Below are 15,648 nucleotides of genomic sequence, written 5' to 3'. Positions count from 1 at the left end.
GTCTTCTTTCTTTGTTTTCATTTACTTGATGGTAGTGTTTTTTTTGTTTTTGCACTCTTATCAGTCAGGCAAGACTGTAGAGGAGTTTATTTCGCTCTGACAGTAACATTCCACTTTTAATTACTAGTTTGAATACTTGATTAATTTTCTGTATATGCTGATATGAACTGATAGTGACTGGATTGGTTGGTTCCTGGATAGAATTGTGGCAATTTTTTAAAAAAATGTTTTTACTTAGCCTTTAAGTAAAGGTTAAAAGTAAGGGACAGAAGAGATATCCTTGATTTTCACTTAATGAGAAACTTCTGTGTTTTAGGGTTGTGTCCGTAACCAGCTGTTCTTGTTGGTCATAAAGATCATTTTTGTTTATCAATCCTATGGGATGAAATCATTGTATGCATCACATTTGGGAGATTCCTAAAGAAGCTACGAATGTTGTTCTTTTAAATCAAACAAAATGATAATAATAATAATAAAAGAAGCAAAAAAAAAAAAAAACAACAGCAACAACTTGAGTTTGCATTTATATGCCAAATTTGCAAAGAAAAGTTGTATGCATTTATGATATCTTCTGGATGATCATTTCTCTATGCAATCAAGCACAAACAGAACAAAATGTGCCATGGAATTCTACACTCGGACCTAGGGCTTCTTTTTATGTGATGACTTTAAAACGAGTAAAGGGAGAAAGTTCTTGGTGGATAGTAGACACAGTACTCACCAAATCTCAGTCTCTCTCTCTCGCTCTCACTCTATCTCTCTAACTTGCACTTCAGAAGATGCTTGCAAGCTTTGTAGAACACATAGCTTTGTAAAAATATGCACAACAACCTAACACAGGAGGCAGTGTGCATTTTTAATGGGATAAAACATTTGTATTTATTAAAAAATTAAAATAAAACATTGTAACTCAAATTTCTGACTTGAATTCATTCATTTCATTTATTTACAAGGAGCATTGAGCTGCATTGAAGAGTACCATGGTAACCAGTAAAAAAACAATCTTGTAAAGGAACTTAGTTTATAGCTTGGCTCAACTGCTGCTAAAAACCAGGCTGTCCCATATCTAAAAAACCCTCTGAGAGAAACAGTGAGATAGACCATGCAACTTTTCAGTCCATCTCTAAACTCCCAGATTACTCAAGCACCACTGAACTTCAAGAGTATATAATTTGAATTGCTCGTATTGGAGCCTGTGGAAGGATTTAAAAAAACAACTGTACAGTTTAAGTATTGGCTAGTACAATAAAATAAATTTCAGTCTCGATATACGATTTGCAGTTGTCGTCATCAATAAATTAGGGCATGGTAATTTATATAATAAAAAATAATGACATTTTTGTTAAATTTTAAATAAACCTACTTACATTATTTATACAAAAGTGTTCATTACTGACTTTTTCCTTTTTGGCTCATAGCCAAAAACAGTTTAAAAAAGTTTTAACTCGGCACTCAAAATTATTATAAAAGTTAGGGAGTTGTTTGAAAGTGGTCAGTTAAGGATCTTGCTCGTGTGTATACGCATAAATAACATGTTTTCTAAGTAGCTTTCCGACAGGAAAAAAAATGCAAAGGCCCTCGTTCAATGACAGGTATATCAATACTGATAAAGATCACCCAAAAGTAATGTGTTAATTGACAGAAAACAGGTGATATCTTTAGGTGGTTTCGCAAGCACACTGAAACAACAACTCATTTCATTTCACCTCTTGTACTTGTTTTAACCACAGTATCATCCATCTCACCAAAACTGGTTTAGATGGCAAAAAAAAGGAGCGTGAACAGTATTTGTAGCCGTGACAACTGTCAATCAAACGGCCCTTCAGTTCATAATTTCGCGGTGCTCGTAGTACTGCTCCAGCTCGGCGAAGATGTCATTGGGGTCTTTGCAGCTGAGGTTGCAGAAGCAGGCGTTGATCCACATGACCTGCCGGGAGAACACATCACCGCTGGGACACTCAAACTCCACCGTAACGGTCTTGGACTTGTACGGGATGCAGCAGCGTTCGTCCGTGCAGACGCCGCAGTATTTTGGTCGGTAGGCCTTCTTACTGGTGCAGCCTGAAATGGTGAAGTTGGATGGATGCTCCTCCCTGTAGATGTTCAGGCACTTCTTCCCAGGCTTTCATAACAGGAGAAAAAAAAAAGGAAAACAATAAGTAAAACAAAAATAAAGCAAAACATCTCAAAGAACCCTAAAAAAAACCCCCAACAAAACATATAGGGCAGCGTATGAGAAATTGCTCCAGCAAGTTTCTACAGTGAATGATTGGTGTGCAGCTGGATCAGCTTCTAACAAATCTAACCGGAACGAGGTAAAAATCACAACCACTCCAGAGACAAGCAGATAGAGAATTTGTATCAGACATGTAGCAAGATGTGAACTCATACACAGAGAAACCGTTTACCTTAATGTGCTGGGTGATATCGACCTCACAGGGGCGGATGTTACAGAGTCTGGCCTCTTTGATCATCTCACAGCGCTCGTTGTCATTGGTGATGCGTAAGGACACGCCTTTGCCACAGGTCTTGGAGCAGGGGCTCCAGGATGTGACCTGAGTCACACAGTTTTTATGCCAGTTGTCTTTTCCATTTGAGAGTGCTGTCAGAACACAAAAAGGACATTTACTGAGAAGCTGTTCTTCATGCACTTTTGCAGTGTTAATACTTCAGCTATCCTGTTACATTCTGTTAGATTGACAGTATCACACAGAATTAGCCATCTTGTATTGCAGTATTTGGAAACAGCAACTAAGAAACCTAAAAAAAAAAAAAAAACTCAAAAGGAGCCTAACAGACAACACGCTGTGGATCACAGGATAGCTAATGAATAGGTTGATATAAAAGTAGGATTAAAACAAAAGAAAAAAAAAAACAATTATATTTTTAGCTACTGAGGGAACAGGTTCAAAGGGGTGTTTTGTCAACAGAAAAGCCAAACCCACTCCTAATTTCCTGTGGACAACATATGTGTTAGCCCAACCCGAAAATAACACAGGAAAGCGCTCACCCCACATCTCAGTGCACACTTTGATGGTTTACACCTTCAGCACTGAAGGTGTAAACCAACCTGCAGCTTAGCTCTAACCCTTTGAAGTTGCTCCATGCATTTAATTATGCTTCAAATGCAAATCATCATCGATCATGTCCAGAATCTAGTGGAGGCCTCTAAGATTTATCTGCTGTCGGTTAATATCAGGGAGTTTGAGTTTGCTACAGTCGGACTGCCTCATTTAATCATGACGTCTCATGATACGTAACTCAAATTCATGAACTTCTAACCCTAGTCAAATGTAAGAAGCCTGTGAAACAATAAAGATGAGAGTCTAGTGGGATGTTGGAGCATACCAGCCACAGCGTGTCTGGGAGCTGTCTTTCGGCCCCTCCTTGGCTCATCGCAGATCCACTGCTCACAGCAGCGGCCTGGGATCTTCACTCGCCGAGGGGTCTGACACCACACCCTGGGAGGTTTGGACTCGGTGCACAGGGGCACACAACCGATTGCCCCATTTACACACAGGCATTGGTATTTACAGTTGGGCTGAAAACTCTCACCATTGCGATAGAGAACGCCGTTGTATTGACAGCCAGTGCCGAGGAGATCTGCAGAATCGCCAAGGAAACCACTCATAAAGGTGTTTGATTGGTCAAGAACAGTCATACCAAAGAAGATATACCATAACCACTCATTAAGACACTTATATGTGAGGAATACAAATATGTGCGTTGGTATTTCATGACAAATCAATGCCAAGATGTCGAATTAAATTTACTATCAAATGAAAGGGCAATGAGTCAGCACCTTTTCAAATTACATAGCTATATAAGAACATTGACAGCTCTTTCAGTGAGACTTTCATGCTGGATGATAGCTTCACTCTGCCCGTGGTGAACTGATGGGCAGGATTAGACTGTCGCCTTGGTTTTACAACCCTCCCTTACTGAACCTTCATAATCTTAATCCGAGCGCAGAGCAAAATAGCGTTAATATGCTTAATGACAGGGTCCGTGCCCTTGAATTGGGTTTCACCGTGCGTGTAGGGACACTTACATGCACACACGCCCTGTTCGTACCTAGGGTTGTCTGCGCTGTAGTCGCAGTAGAGGCCACGGTGATAGTCGCAGGTTTCTGCTTCGTTGCAGACCTCGCCCACCTGCTTTGCGCAGGCGCGGCAGCAGTCGCAACCGTCCATGATCAGACTAACGCCCGGCGGGCACGTCGGAGGGACCGGCGGGCACTGGCAGGGCCATCTGCAGTACTGGGTGCGGGTGTAGGACGTCTGGGGAAGGGCCTGCGTAGAGAGAAAAAAACAAAAAAGAATCCTTGAACATTTGAGAGGGTGATGGAGTGATGCAAAAGTTAGTGTACGTTGTCAGAGTTTCATTTTTAGTTTGGAACTGCAACCTTAGGAAATCCCCTGCAACCACGTCTCCTGCAACCACATCTGTGGAAATGTGGAAGACGTCTTTGGTGTTTACAAAAGATTACAGAACGTTTCAAAAAATTTGCACATTTTGCACAGCAGATCTATAGTTGCATTTGCATATAGGAGGAGGCTGTTGCTTGCCTAGAGATTATTAATAATTTGTGATTTGATGATGAAGGTGAGGTAGAGTTTCCTGTTTATTTACCACTAGTCATGATAGTATCTAATGGCAAAACTGTGAGACTTGATAGTCATGGCACAAGAGGGAGACAAACACTATCCCATCTCTGAGGAGATCATGACCCAGTATCTCTACAGCCTCTTTTGAAAATATAGCGTCTGGACTGGATACAGAGAGCTAAGAAATTCTCCAGACAATGTGGATTTTCTTTGCTGTCATAATTCCTGTTTAACAGTTTCAGCTGTTTGTTCATGACTCTGTCCAGACGACGGCTGTTTTTCCATTGAAACGTGGCAGTGTGCATGGGAAGATCATCCTAGTGTTGTCCCCCTGCCATGTATGTTTCATAATTTGAAGACGCTCAAAACTCAGCTATAACTCAAGCGACAAGGTTTTTCTTTCTTTCTTTTCGTTTCTTCTTCTTTTTTTTTTGAAATTATGTGATAAATACCACATGCGTTGTGCGGTAACTACATTTTCCTTTGTACACAATGGAAAGTTGACAAAAACTGTACACTGTGTTAGCTAACGAGACCACATCACAATAAAACAGGCTTTAACAACTTATCGCTCAATGGAAAAATAAAGACCAATGTGATTCAGCACAACCGCTATCCGTTACGGTTCCCTTTTCTCTGATTGCTCCTCCTGTTGTTCTGAACTTTTGTAATTACAACTGAATCACCACCACGATTCATTAAAGCTAAATAAGAGATTTTTCTGCTTTGTTCGGATACCGAATGCAAAATTAATTGTCGCAGGGACAGAAGTTAATCATCTCGTGTGTGCAATAATTTCTCTCCCCTGAGCTCGTTCTTGGCCGCCCTTCTGTCATATTTCAGTTGTTACGCTTTGTAAAGGAATTATAGGGCTACATGGCGATAAATAATTCTGCTCTGCGGTAGAAGATGTTAATACTGATAAATGAGCTTAAATGGCAGGCACACAACAGAACCATTCCTCAGGGGTTCGGCTTTGGTCTGCCGCCATCAAACCTTTTAGCTCCGGTCCAGGTACGCAAAATACATTTCACAGTCAAAGACAATGGTTGTGTATAAATAATTTTCTCACAGCTAGTATTAAGTGGAACCATTAAGCTGTTGCCTTTCATTGCTATAGAAGTGGAAAAAAGAGACAGGAATATAAATTCGACAAAGGGAGCCCACATTTCAAAAGCATGTCCCTTAATATGAACGTGTTTTAGCATTGCCTTAAATCTTTTATTAATCTCTTTTGCAAGCAGTAGATCTCTTGATAGGAATAAAATAAAAGTTAAGAACAGACACCTTCGAGCACTTGTTTATAATACCACTTTTATGCTTAAGTGGTTGAGAACTAATGTCACGAGAACTAAAAAATCCTCCAGTGCTTGACAAACGTGTTACTCCCCATATAAAGTGCCAGCAGTTCCGCCGAATTACTCCAGCCAGCGTGGCTTTTCATTCTGCAAAGTCGGAGTTGGCCAGCCCATAGACGAGCATTTCAACGGGCAGATCATGGAAGTGAATGATTGTTATTGCTGAAAAGACCCATGGTCTAAAGCAAAATTAGTTTTGAAGTATCAGTCTTTCTAACAAATAGTGTTTTAAAATTAAAAACGAGAAAAAGACCGCAATAACATTATTTAGACCACGTTCAAATACAATTCTTTTCGCGTTTGACCTTGCTTTAGGTGAGCGTGGTGCTAGTGCTGTAGTGTAGGACGATTAAACATCCACCTGATGGCAGTGTTATTCCATTTTATTCAGCATGATCTCAGCTGAATTATTTATTCATTATGTTTAGAATCTCGAAACCACCATGAAAGATAGTACATAACAGAGCAGAGAATTTTACGCGTTTGTTAGTTCAAACACAAACTCACGAGAGATGCTGATTTAAAGCACCTGTGATATGCAGGAATTCGTGCATTGCGTAACTGAAAGCTGTCACAAACTGCCATTACTGCAATGGACAGATGGCATAATTAGGATGATTCTTAATTGATCGTTAATAACGGGTAAGACAGAAGCTGTAGGATTCCAAGATGTTAATGTATCCAAAGTAGCCATCAAACTAAACAACTTGCAACAGACAGTTCTTCACAGACACTTGAGAACAAACAGAAAGCGCACAACACACCACGATGTATTGTATCCAGCAACATAAGTACGATAGTTGCTAACAACTGCATCAGTTGATAGCGTAATGTATTACAGGTAAACTGTAGCGTCAGAAACAGTGCTAATGGACCCCACCACAACCATGCGTTCACTGAAACACCTCAGCTGAACTACACAAACTTCTCCATGACTTGTAATTATTTTCCTGATTACAGTCCAGCAGAATAACAATTGACAATTGATTTTACCTGGCTCATTTACATTTTTAATGATAATAATAATAATAATAATAATAATAATAATAATAATAAACTCTGTTCTTTGTGGAGTAATGTTCAGATAATCCATCTCACCTGATGAATTCCGGCGGCAAATAGAACCCACGTGAGGAGCCAACTCATCACTGATTCCGAGTGAAAAATTCATTGAACCCAGAACTAGATCCTTTCAACAAATAAAAAGTGTCTCTCCATGCAAGTTCCATTCATTCTGCAAAATGACAGTTCCTTACAGTGCGTCTTCGGTCCTTGGCTCAAATATTAAAGTCGGTCTTGACGTCAAATGGAAGGACATACCCACATCTTTTCCCTCACTGACTTTTTGTCCTTCCAAGATTTGGGATTGTAGGTAACGGCATGCGAAAACTCATGTGAGTTCTCTGGCTCTGAGGACGTTGGAGCCATTACACATATATCCTAACCTAACCTGCCCTGATAGTAATGCTGTCATTAATATTTCAGAGACGTACCGGAACCAAATAGCTTATTAGCCATGAATGAAGCCATATTTACTCTTTCAACCATCTAACAGCCTTGGCAACACAAAACGTGTGGCGTTTAATTTTCATGGTGCTCCAAAAATATCGAAAAGGAGTCTACATTACCTCTGCAGAAATACCGGGCACCAGCGCAATTTAAGTCTCACACAGCTCTCCAATGTATTTCACGGACAATCAGTGTGAGTACGTCTATTACGCACAGGCGCCATTTTCGTGAGGTGTTGTTAATAATATCTCAGTATGATCAGCCCTCCCCCAATCCCCCAAATGTACCATGAAACACCAGGCATCCTTCGTTTAAGAAAAGTAAAAGGTCATTTTAAGCTTGTGTATGTCTGCTGCCAATTCAGTATGGCTTCAGTTGTCACTCATACTGCTGCTGGGCCTTCATTGTTGAGTACTGGGGGCACAAGGGAGATACTCCACCTGCACATCTCCTTATCACCTCTCATAGAATTGAAAAAATCCCAGTAAATGTGTTGAACTTGTCATTTCTGTCTTCAGAATTCTTACCACAGAACACCTGTGGACGGCATTGAGGAGGGCAGAAGGAGAGATATCAAAGGTCTGAAAACATTCTGTATAAAGGATTGGTCTAAGATCCTTCACAGTGTTATTTAGTTTTGTAAACCTTCATTTAGCAGGGGTCAGTACTGTTGTTGTTGTGGTATGCATTGCATCAAGAATTATAAATCCATTTAAAATAGCTAATTTAGGGAAAAAATGGGAAAATAAATAGAAAAAACATGTCTGAGCACTATTAAAAGGATTAAAGGGATGAAATCATTAGGAAAAATCCAGGCACAAAAGTTGGTTTGTCATTTACAACCACCTTACCTTTTGCCAAACAGAAGGTTCAAAGTGAGTGATGTAATTGTAAGTCTTATTCAATGGCTGTTTTTTAATAACCATATGGAACCTAGTGGTTTGGTAGCTTAAGGACATAGTCTTTGTCATGAAAAAAAGTCATTGTTGTTGTGATATCCTCTTCTTGTGGAAAACCAATGAATGACCAAACTTGAGGAGCAATGTTTAGTGTAGAGCACAGCCACATGAAGGCAGCAGAGGGTGTTCTCCTTTGAAGATTTGGTGTCAACATAAGTGCCATTCAACAAATGGAAACACCAAATCTTTGGAAAATGAATTATGCACAAACTATACAGCAGCCTTTGGAAAACACAAGTCTGCTCAAAATAGTACTCGACCATAGGCAAAAGGAATAGAGACAGCTCCTCGCCTCCATGACTAAATTATTCGCTGCTATGGCCAATTATGGACATCAGTGCCCTTAGTCACTGTAAACCAATCCTTAATTCCCTCTGTTGCTCAAACAGAAAGGTTCCTTTAAATGTTTCCTGTTGGGTTTTTTTCATGACCGAGTGACATTTCTTCTCAACACATTGCACTTAATGTGAAAAGTGGGCAGAGAGAGGACAATGATATCCATCAGTTGACTAAAAACAGGATGTTCGCTGCTAAGTCTCTGTTTGGTCAACTACAGATTCCCCCATCAGACCCCTCAGCTCCTTAGTCCTTATAGTGCAAAGCTCTACAATCAAGGCCTGATTAGGAAATCCCCACTGACTTTAAGGAAAACTGAAACAGTTAATCCGTGTCAGCGTAGAGAGAAATCGACCTTTAGAGCACCAAGAGGCGCTGGGGCAGGCACAGAGGTCACCTAAAAAATGTTAGTTGGATAGATTCTCTCATGGGAAAGTTTTTTTACAAGTCAACAGGATTGGGACTCAGTCACTTTGAACCTGTTCCTTTCTTTTTTTTTTTTCTGGGAGAATTTTAACCGTATTGATTTGTAAATAGGAAAATGGGAGAAACATTAGCACGTTAAGTATTCATATTCTTCCATCTCTGAATCACGGCTTTAAAGGGCTCTAATTCATTACCAAATAAGCTCAGGATAAACACGAAACATCTTCTTTACATCAAGATTTCATCAGGGGCTAAATCTGCAGGCTTATTAGAGATTTCTGGCACAGTCAAATGGAACACTTTATGGGATGTGAAAAAAAGTTGGAATTTGATTTCATAAGAAATTTAGCAATGTGGTGCGTGAATCACAAAGAAGGTTTATGATGTCAAATTACTTATCAAATCATTTCCAACACATTATTCCATCAGCAAATCATGAATCCTGCCAAATCCTCTTGCTTAGTCTGTTTATCATAGAGTGAAGAGCAATGCTTTTCCTTATAAAACACAAGCAAGATGAGCATTCTCAAGAAACAAACAGTCTTTTTAAGAAGTAAAATAAACAAATCGGTGGGCTTAGATAAATGTATAATCTAAATATATGTGATATATGTACAGATGTGTTTTTATAAGCACGTCTATACAAATCCATAAGCGTTTCTGGTGGAACTGGAATGTATGGTATGAAAATGAAATGGAACTCAAAGGTGTAAAAAAAGATTTGGCAAAACTGTGTTCAGTAATTTTGATCTTTATATAATCTGTATAGTACTGTGGTCTGGCTCATATGGGACTGTAAGGAGGTATTAGCCTGGTCTCGCAATCTGTGAGCAGCCACCTCTTGGAGAAGTGCTGCGCTTAAAAAAGCCAGATCTCTGAGATCTTCACTTGTGGTTTTTCCATTTACGAGTCATTTGTTAAGAAGACATTTTTTGCAGAGACCGCACGGAGAACTTTGCCAAACATTTTAAAAATTGCATGGCTCTATTTATTTCAAATGTGTTTTTGCATTGCATATGAATCTATACTCTAGATGGGCTTTATGATAGCTAATGTGCAATTCTAAATGGCTGTATATGAACAATTCTTAAATTGACCTGGATGGGTTATGAAAATGATCGTTTGTTCTTCATAGATAATACTTGTTAGTGTCATCAGTAGCTATGTGTAATTTGCATCCAAACATTTATTTGAACTTGATTTGATCTCTGGGATAAAGTTGTGTCACAACTTTGCATTAACCTTTACACTGGTGCATGTACACAGTGTGATTTTCAAAACAGGAGAACCTGTCATCAATGAGAAAGGAGGCTTGGAAAAGGGTTCATTCATGTCTGATTCATGTTGTTAGTGAGAGGAAATTCTTCATGTTTCATAATTGTTAACCAATCAGAAGCTTGCCTGACACAACTGTTATTTTGTTCAAGTGACAAGACTTTGATACTAAATCCTGTTCAAGGCTACTGATAACAGAAAAGTCTACACCAAACCATCTGTGGCCAGAGGCCAATGCAAATAGCGAGCAAATATCCGCAAAAATGAACTGACCCTCTGAAGTGATAACAGAGAATGTCACAACAGCATTTTCACATCTGTTGTAACATTGTCCTCTCCTCTCATATTCTTTGAGGACTTTCAGTTCATCACCCAGCCTGTTGCAATCAGTGTTACGCATAAGAGAAGTTCACTTATCCGCTCTTTTATTATTGAGTCATCTGCTTTCTGCTTTCTTTGGCAGAGTTACAGTTACTGATCTCCTAAGTGTGAGTGATCAGTGATCAGTGGTGTGCTCTGTCAGACAAACTGTAATTTATGACATTCGGTTATCTCAAAGGACAGAAAATACTGATATTTAGCAGCTTCTTTGAAAATGAAACTGAAAATTTGCAGATGTATGTAAATGCTAATGAACCTGGCTTTTAAGCAAGTGATGTCAACATTGAGAGAATTTCAATTCTCATCTCTCTTGGCTAGGAGTGTGAAGTCATTTTTATATCGTTGATTTTATATCTAGCTACTTTGTTTCCCGTTTTGTCACTGGTGCTGATGCTACTTTTCCGCCTAAGCCTTTTCTTTTTGAGTCTTTTTGTGTGTGTAATGGACCTGTAATAATGTCAGTTATAACTTCACACCGCACCCTGTTTGGCTTTGTGCTGACGCGACCATGCTATCTAACCAACACGGCCCTTTGAAGCCTTGATGAAGTACACAGACGAATGAGCCAAGAAGTTCTAACTGGGTTGAGCCGGTGAGATATCTCAGCAAACGTGGAAACCTTTGGTCTTGAGAAGAATCACTCTTTGAATCATTTGGCTGTTAGATGAGGGCATTCCTTTGAGTCTTATGGTCGGGATGGGGAAGAGAGATCAGGCAATCAGCCAAGACCAGAAAAACACAGGGGGAAAGACCATGCCTGGTCTGCAGCTGAGAAGACCCTGAGGTCCTGCTGATAAGATGACGCTCACCTTTGGACCGGATGGATGAGAAACGAGAAAGGGACAGAAAGTCGGAGAGTGTAATGAAGAGAGCAGTTCCCCTTTGAGTTCATATTCCCGGCGCTTCCCTTTCATATCGGACATAAAGGTTAGGGTTTCTCATTCCCCCTGTCACTTTAGCCTGACTGTGTCTTTATGAAGCTCCTCTGGCTTTGTTCATCTCACTCTGTGCCGCAGGAGAGGTGACATGTGCACAAAGGGAAGGATTTAAGACTCCAATAAGAGCTAGACTTCTACCCTGGAGCTTGAAGGTACCTCACAGTCTCAGCAAACACAAAAAAGCAGTCTTTGACGCTGCGTGTGTGTGTGTGTTTGTGTGTGTGTGTGTGTGTGTGTAGGGATAATGACAAATAGAGATCTATTTGTCCTACAGTAATCAAAATGAACTCCCACATACCGTGCTTTACAATTCCAAAGACCAGCCTGGGAGCTTTCAAATATTGCATTTGAAAATATCATGTGAGCCCCATGTGTTTAGGATTCATATTTAGTCTTCACTCCACGTAATTATATAGAGAACGATGCCCTCTGTCTTTATCCCTCAGTAAAAGCCCCCCCCCCCCCCCCCCCCCCCCGAAATTTACATTCACGTACTGACCTGAAACAACCCTTTACTCCTAATGAGTTCCTTGCCTTGTATGTCTCTCTCAGTTTGCCATAAAAGGTCCAGGATTAGCAATGACCAGATGATCTGTGATTGGACAGATGCTTAGGCATTTTCCAGTTATTCATGAGTAACTCTCTAAAGACAGAAGGTATTTTGTGCACTTAAGAGAGAGTTTTATCTTAGTGACGGGGTGAAGCACATGCTGTCAGAATACTTCTCTCTTGATTCAAAGATTATCTAAGAAATTCAATGACCAGTGATTTTACCCTTATTGTTGTTGTAATATTTGTGCTACTTTGTATAGTGTTTGTACATGTGAATACATGTAATGTAATGATAAGGATTGTTCAGAGATCTGCAGTAATACTGTGAATAAGTCAATAACATTTTTTTTTTATCAGTATGGTTTTTTTTCTTAAGAAGCTTAATGCTACGGGTACCCAGTTTTAGGTCTTGACCCAGGATATGATCTCATCCTTTGTACCCCGTTCAGCTCAGTACGCATTTATATATTTGTTTGTTTGTGTCTGTGTGAGTTATGGCCATTTGAGAATCTCTCGAAGCAAGCAAATAAGCAGTATTTAGTAGAGAAGCTCACTGCTGTGCAATACATGGGAGCCAAAGCCACACTTTAAATCCATCAATTCTCTACGACTCTGGCCTTCAGAGACTGTCCAGAAACCCCTCACTATGGCTGGACTCGCACTCTGCATTGAGAGAGAGGGAAGAATCTGGAATGTGACACAGCTGACCTGCAGGAGTTGTCATAGAAACAAGGAGGACCAGATCAGGTCAGTAGCTTGATATAGTCAAGCCAATCATCAGATGAAAAAGACATATCAAACACTGTGAGACATGTTTTTATTTGAAATTCTTGGTCTAAAATAAAGGGAATTTTTATAAATGTAATGAAAGTAGTGGTTGGGGACAGGGATGTGTCAGTGGAAGTAAGCATACATAGAGATTAGTTAGAGAAGGAATTCCTGTAGATTAGGACATCAAGTAAGAATGTAAGGGAGAGAGAGAGAATTAGCTCCATTCAAGCATTCTTCTCACCCCTCCCCCCCTCCATGGTATAACTGTTACTGCACTGTATACACCAACAGACAGGAAAATAGCTGTATTCTATTCTCTCTGCACCTGTATTTCTCAGATATTGCTGATATATAAACCATTTTGAACTGTGATGCTTATTCTGTACATGACATTATGGTCAAAGTTGATCAGGTGATGAAGTCAACAGCTATCAAAAGAAACGAAGGTGGCCTTATCACACTGAAACACTCGCCCCTTTTTTCAATAGCCATGTTGCCCTTTTTTTGCATTCTTTTCTTTTCTTTCTTTCTTTCTTTCTTTATTGATTTATTTATTTTTACACCAAAGTGGTCATATATTTCCTCATGATGTGGAAAGGCTGTGGTCATTTGAGCCATTTGTGGACTAAGTCTGGTCTCAGGGCTTCTCAAACGAGATAGCACAATGTGGTCACCTCGCTGCCTGAGAGCAACACATCACATGAAACAGATAATGAACCAGAATAAAAACCCCTGGCTCAATACGCAGAAGAAGAAGTCACAAACTTTTAGAGATCAGTAGTGAGGCTTTATCATTCATGTCATGTTGTCTGTGTGTGTGTGTGTGTGTGTGTGTGTGTGTGTGTATGTGTGTGTTTGTGTGCGTGCATGCGTGTGTGCATATGTGCATGCGTGTGTGTGTGCTTGTTCTTGTCTCAGTGGTAGCTATTCTTGATTTACCTTGCTTAGGTCATACCATTATGAACTGTGCTGACAAACAAACTTGATTTCAGTATGACAGTAATTAGGATTGCCTCACAGTTTGGGGACAGGGCTGTCCTAACATTGAAGCTCTGTCTGCTCTTTTCTTACATTATTTATTTGCCTTTAGTTAAATCAAAACTCCTGCTCCAGCTCACAGATGCAGATTCTGTTGGACACACCACAGTTGGTAAGGGATTCCAACCCATCACATTAGAGTTTTGACTCTTTGTGTCTTACAGTCAGTAAACTGATTCTTTGGAAGACTGAAAGAAGAGCCTTGATTTACTATCACAAAAAGGTCTGTTTTTTCCTGTTGTTTGTTGCTAGAATTTTAAAGTCACAGTAAAACCAGCTGATATTTTGTTCAAATCCTTAAATCCAGATTCAGAATAGCTTGGAGAAAATGTACTGTAGTTTTCTCTCTTTCTCTGTCTCTCATTCACACACACACACACACACACACACACACAAATACAAACAAAGAAACCAACAATATTTCTCACAAATGCCTAAAGGTGTTCATTTTGCAAGTGAACAATCAAGTATCTTTCCTCTCAGAGGCCTCTGCCAAAGAAAAAAAAAAGAGAGGAAATGAGTGACTAATGGTTGCAGAGTGCACTGGAATAGACTTTAAAATGGGTGGTAATTAGGAAATTAACATTTCATCATGCCTAGGTTCATGGATAAAAATGCCACACATGTCAGTAATTTCGATGACCCAAGGTGGAAGAAGAGATTTCAGAAACTTTGAAACAGGGGATTTCGTTTTAGCACACGGTGTCGCAAAAGCTTTTGTGGGAAAAGATTGCTCAACTTATTGATGTGTGGTATGGAAGTTTAAAGGAAAGACATCAGCAGCTAATGTCAGCAGAGATAACAAGAGTACACCTTCCAAACATGACACACGCGTGTTGGATCTAGATGAGGGGCAAAGCAGATGACCAATTCTAATGCGTTCAGTTACAAATATCAATATCAGACACAATCAGGGCATTTTTATCATGACCAGTCTGTCAGGTAGTTCTCAGAGAAGAACACTCTGTCCATGTTACAATGCACAAACACCCATCAGGCCTATATAAACATGTTTGTGCGTCAAGTGGTGTTGTGAACACAGGCAGTGGTGGTCTGTTGGGCAGAGGAAACGTCATGTGGTGAGATGAGTCATCCTTTACTCTTTTCATAACAAGTAGATGGGCGCATGTGTAATACAGGAGATTACAGAGAACTAAAGAGCTGAGTTTTTTTTTTCCCCTCACAGTGGAGGGAACTGATAGTTCTGTTATGGTGTAGGTTGCATTTTCATGGTCTGGTTTAGATCAGTGTATCTGCTTAGGCAGCAAGTTAACTGGCATAAAAACAATCTCAGTGATGATCTTTATGGTGAAGTCTGAGAATGATAATGCTGTAAATTACATGCCACATCTTTCTCATTTACCTGATATCGTCCCAATCTCGACCCTTTTTTTCACTTCTTGGAGAGGCACTTGAGACAACATTTTCCATCATCGCCAATAAAACATTAAATGATGGAATTTCTCATTAAAGAATAGTGTCATATTCCTCCAGAAGA

At 39.8% G+C, this 15,648-nt stretch overlaps 1 protein-coding gene across 1 annotated transcript; it reads right to left on the bottom strand.

Moving 5' to 3' along the window:
- Positions 1-1,822: 1,822 nt before the first annotated feature.
- Positions 1,823-7,111, bottom strand: ccn4a (cellular communication network factor 4a). The gene is made up of 5 exons (XM_030788534.1): positions 7,064-7,111; positions 4,052-4,292; positions 3,349-3,603; positions 2,409-2,602; positions 1,823-2,122 (listed from the first exon to the last, which is right to left on the bottom strand). Exons 1-5 carry the CDS (start codon positions 7,109-7,111, stop codon positions 1,823-1,825), a joined length of 1,038 nt encoding a protein of 345 aa, XP_030644394.1.
- Between the last annotated feature and the right edge of the window lie 8,537 nt (positions 7,112-15,648).

The sequence above is a fragment of the Chanos chanos genome, chromosome 12, assembly GCF_902362185.1.
Source record: "Chanos chanos chromosome 12, fChaCha1.1, whole genome shotgun sequence".
NCBI lineage: Eukaryota > Metazoa > Chordata > Actinopteri > Gonorynchiformes > Chanidae > Chanos > Chanos chanos.
The sequence above is the reverse complement of the archived record's forward strand: the minus strand, read 5'-3'. Positions and strand labels throughout refer to the sequence as shown.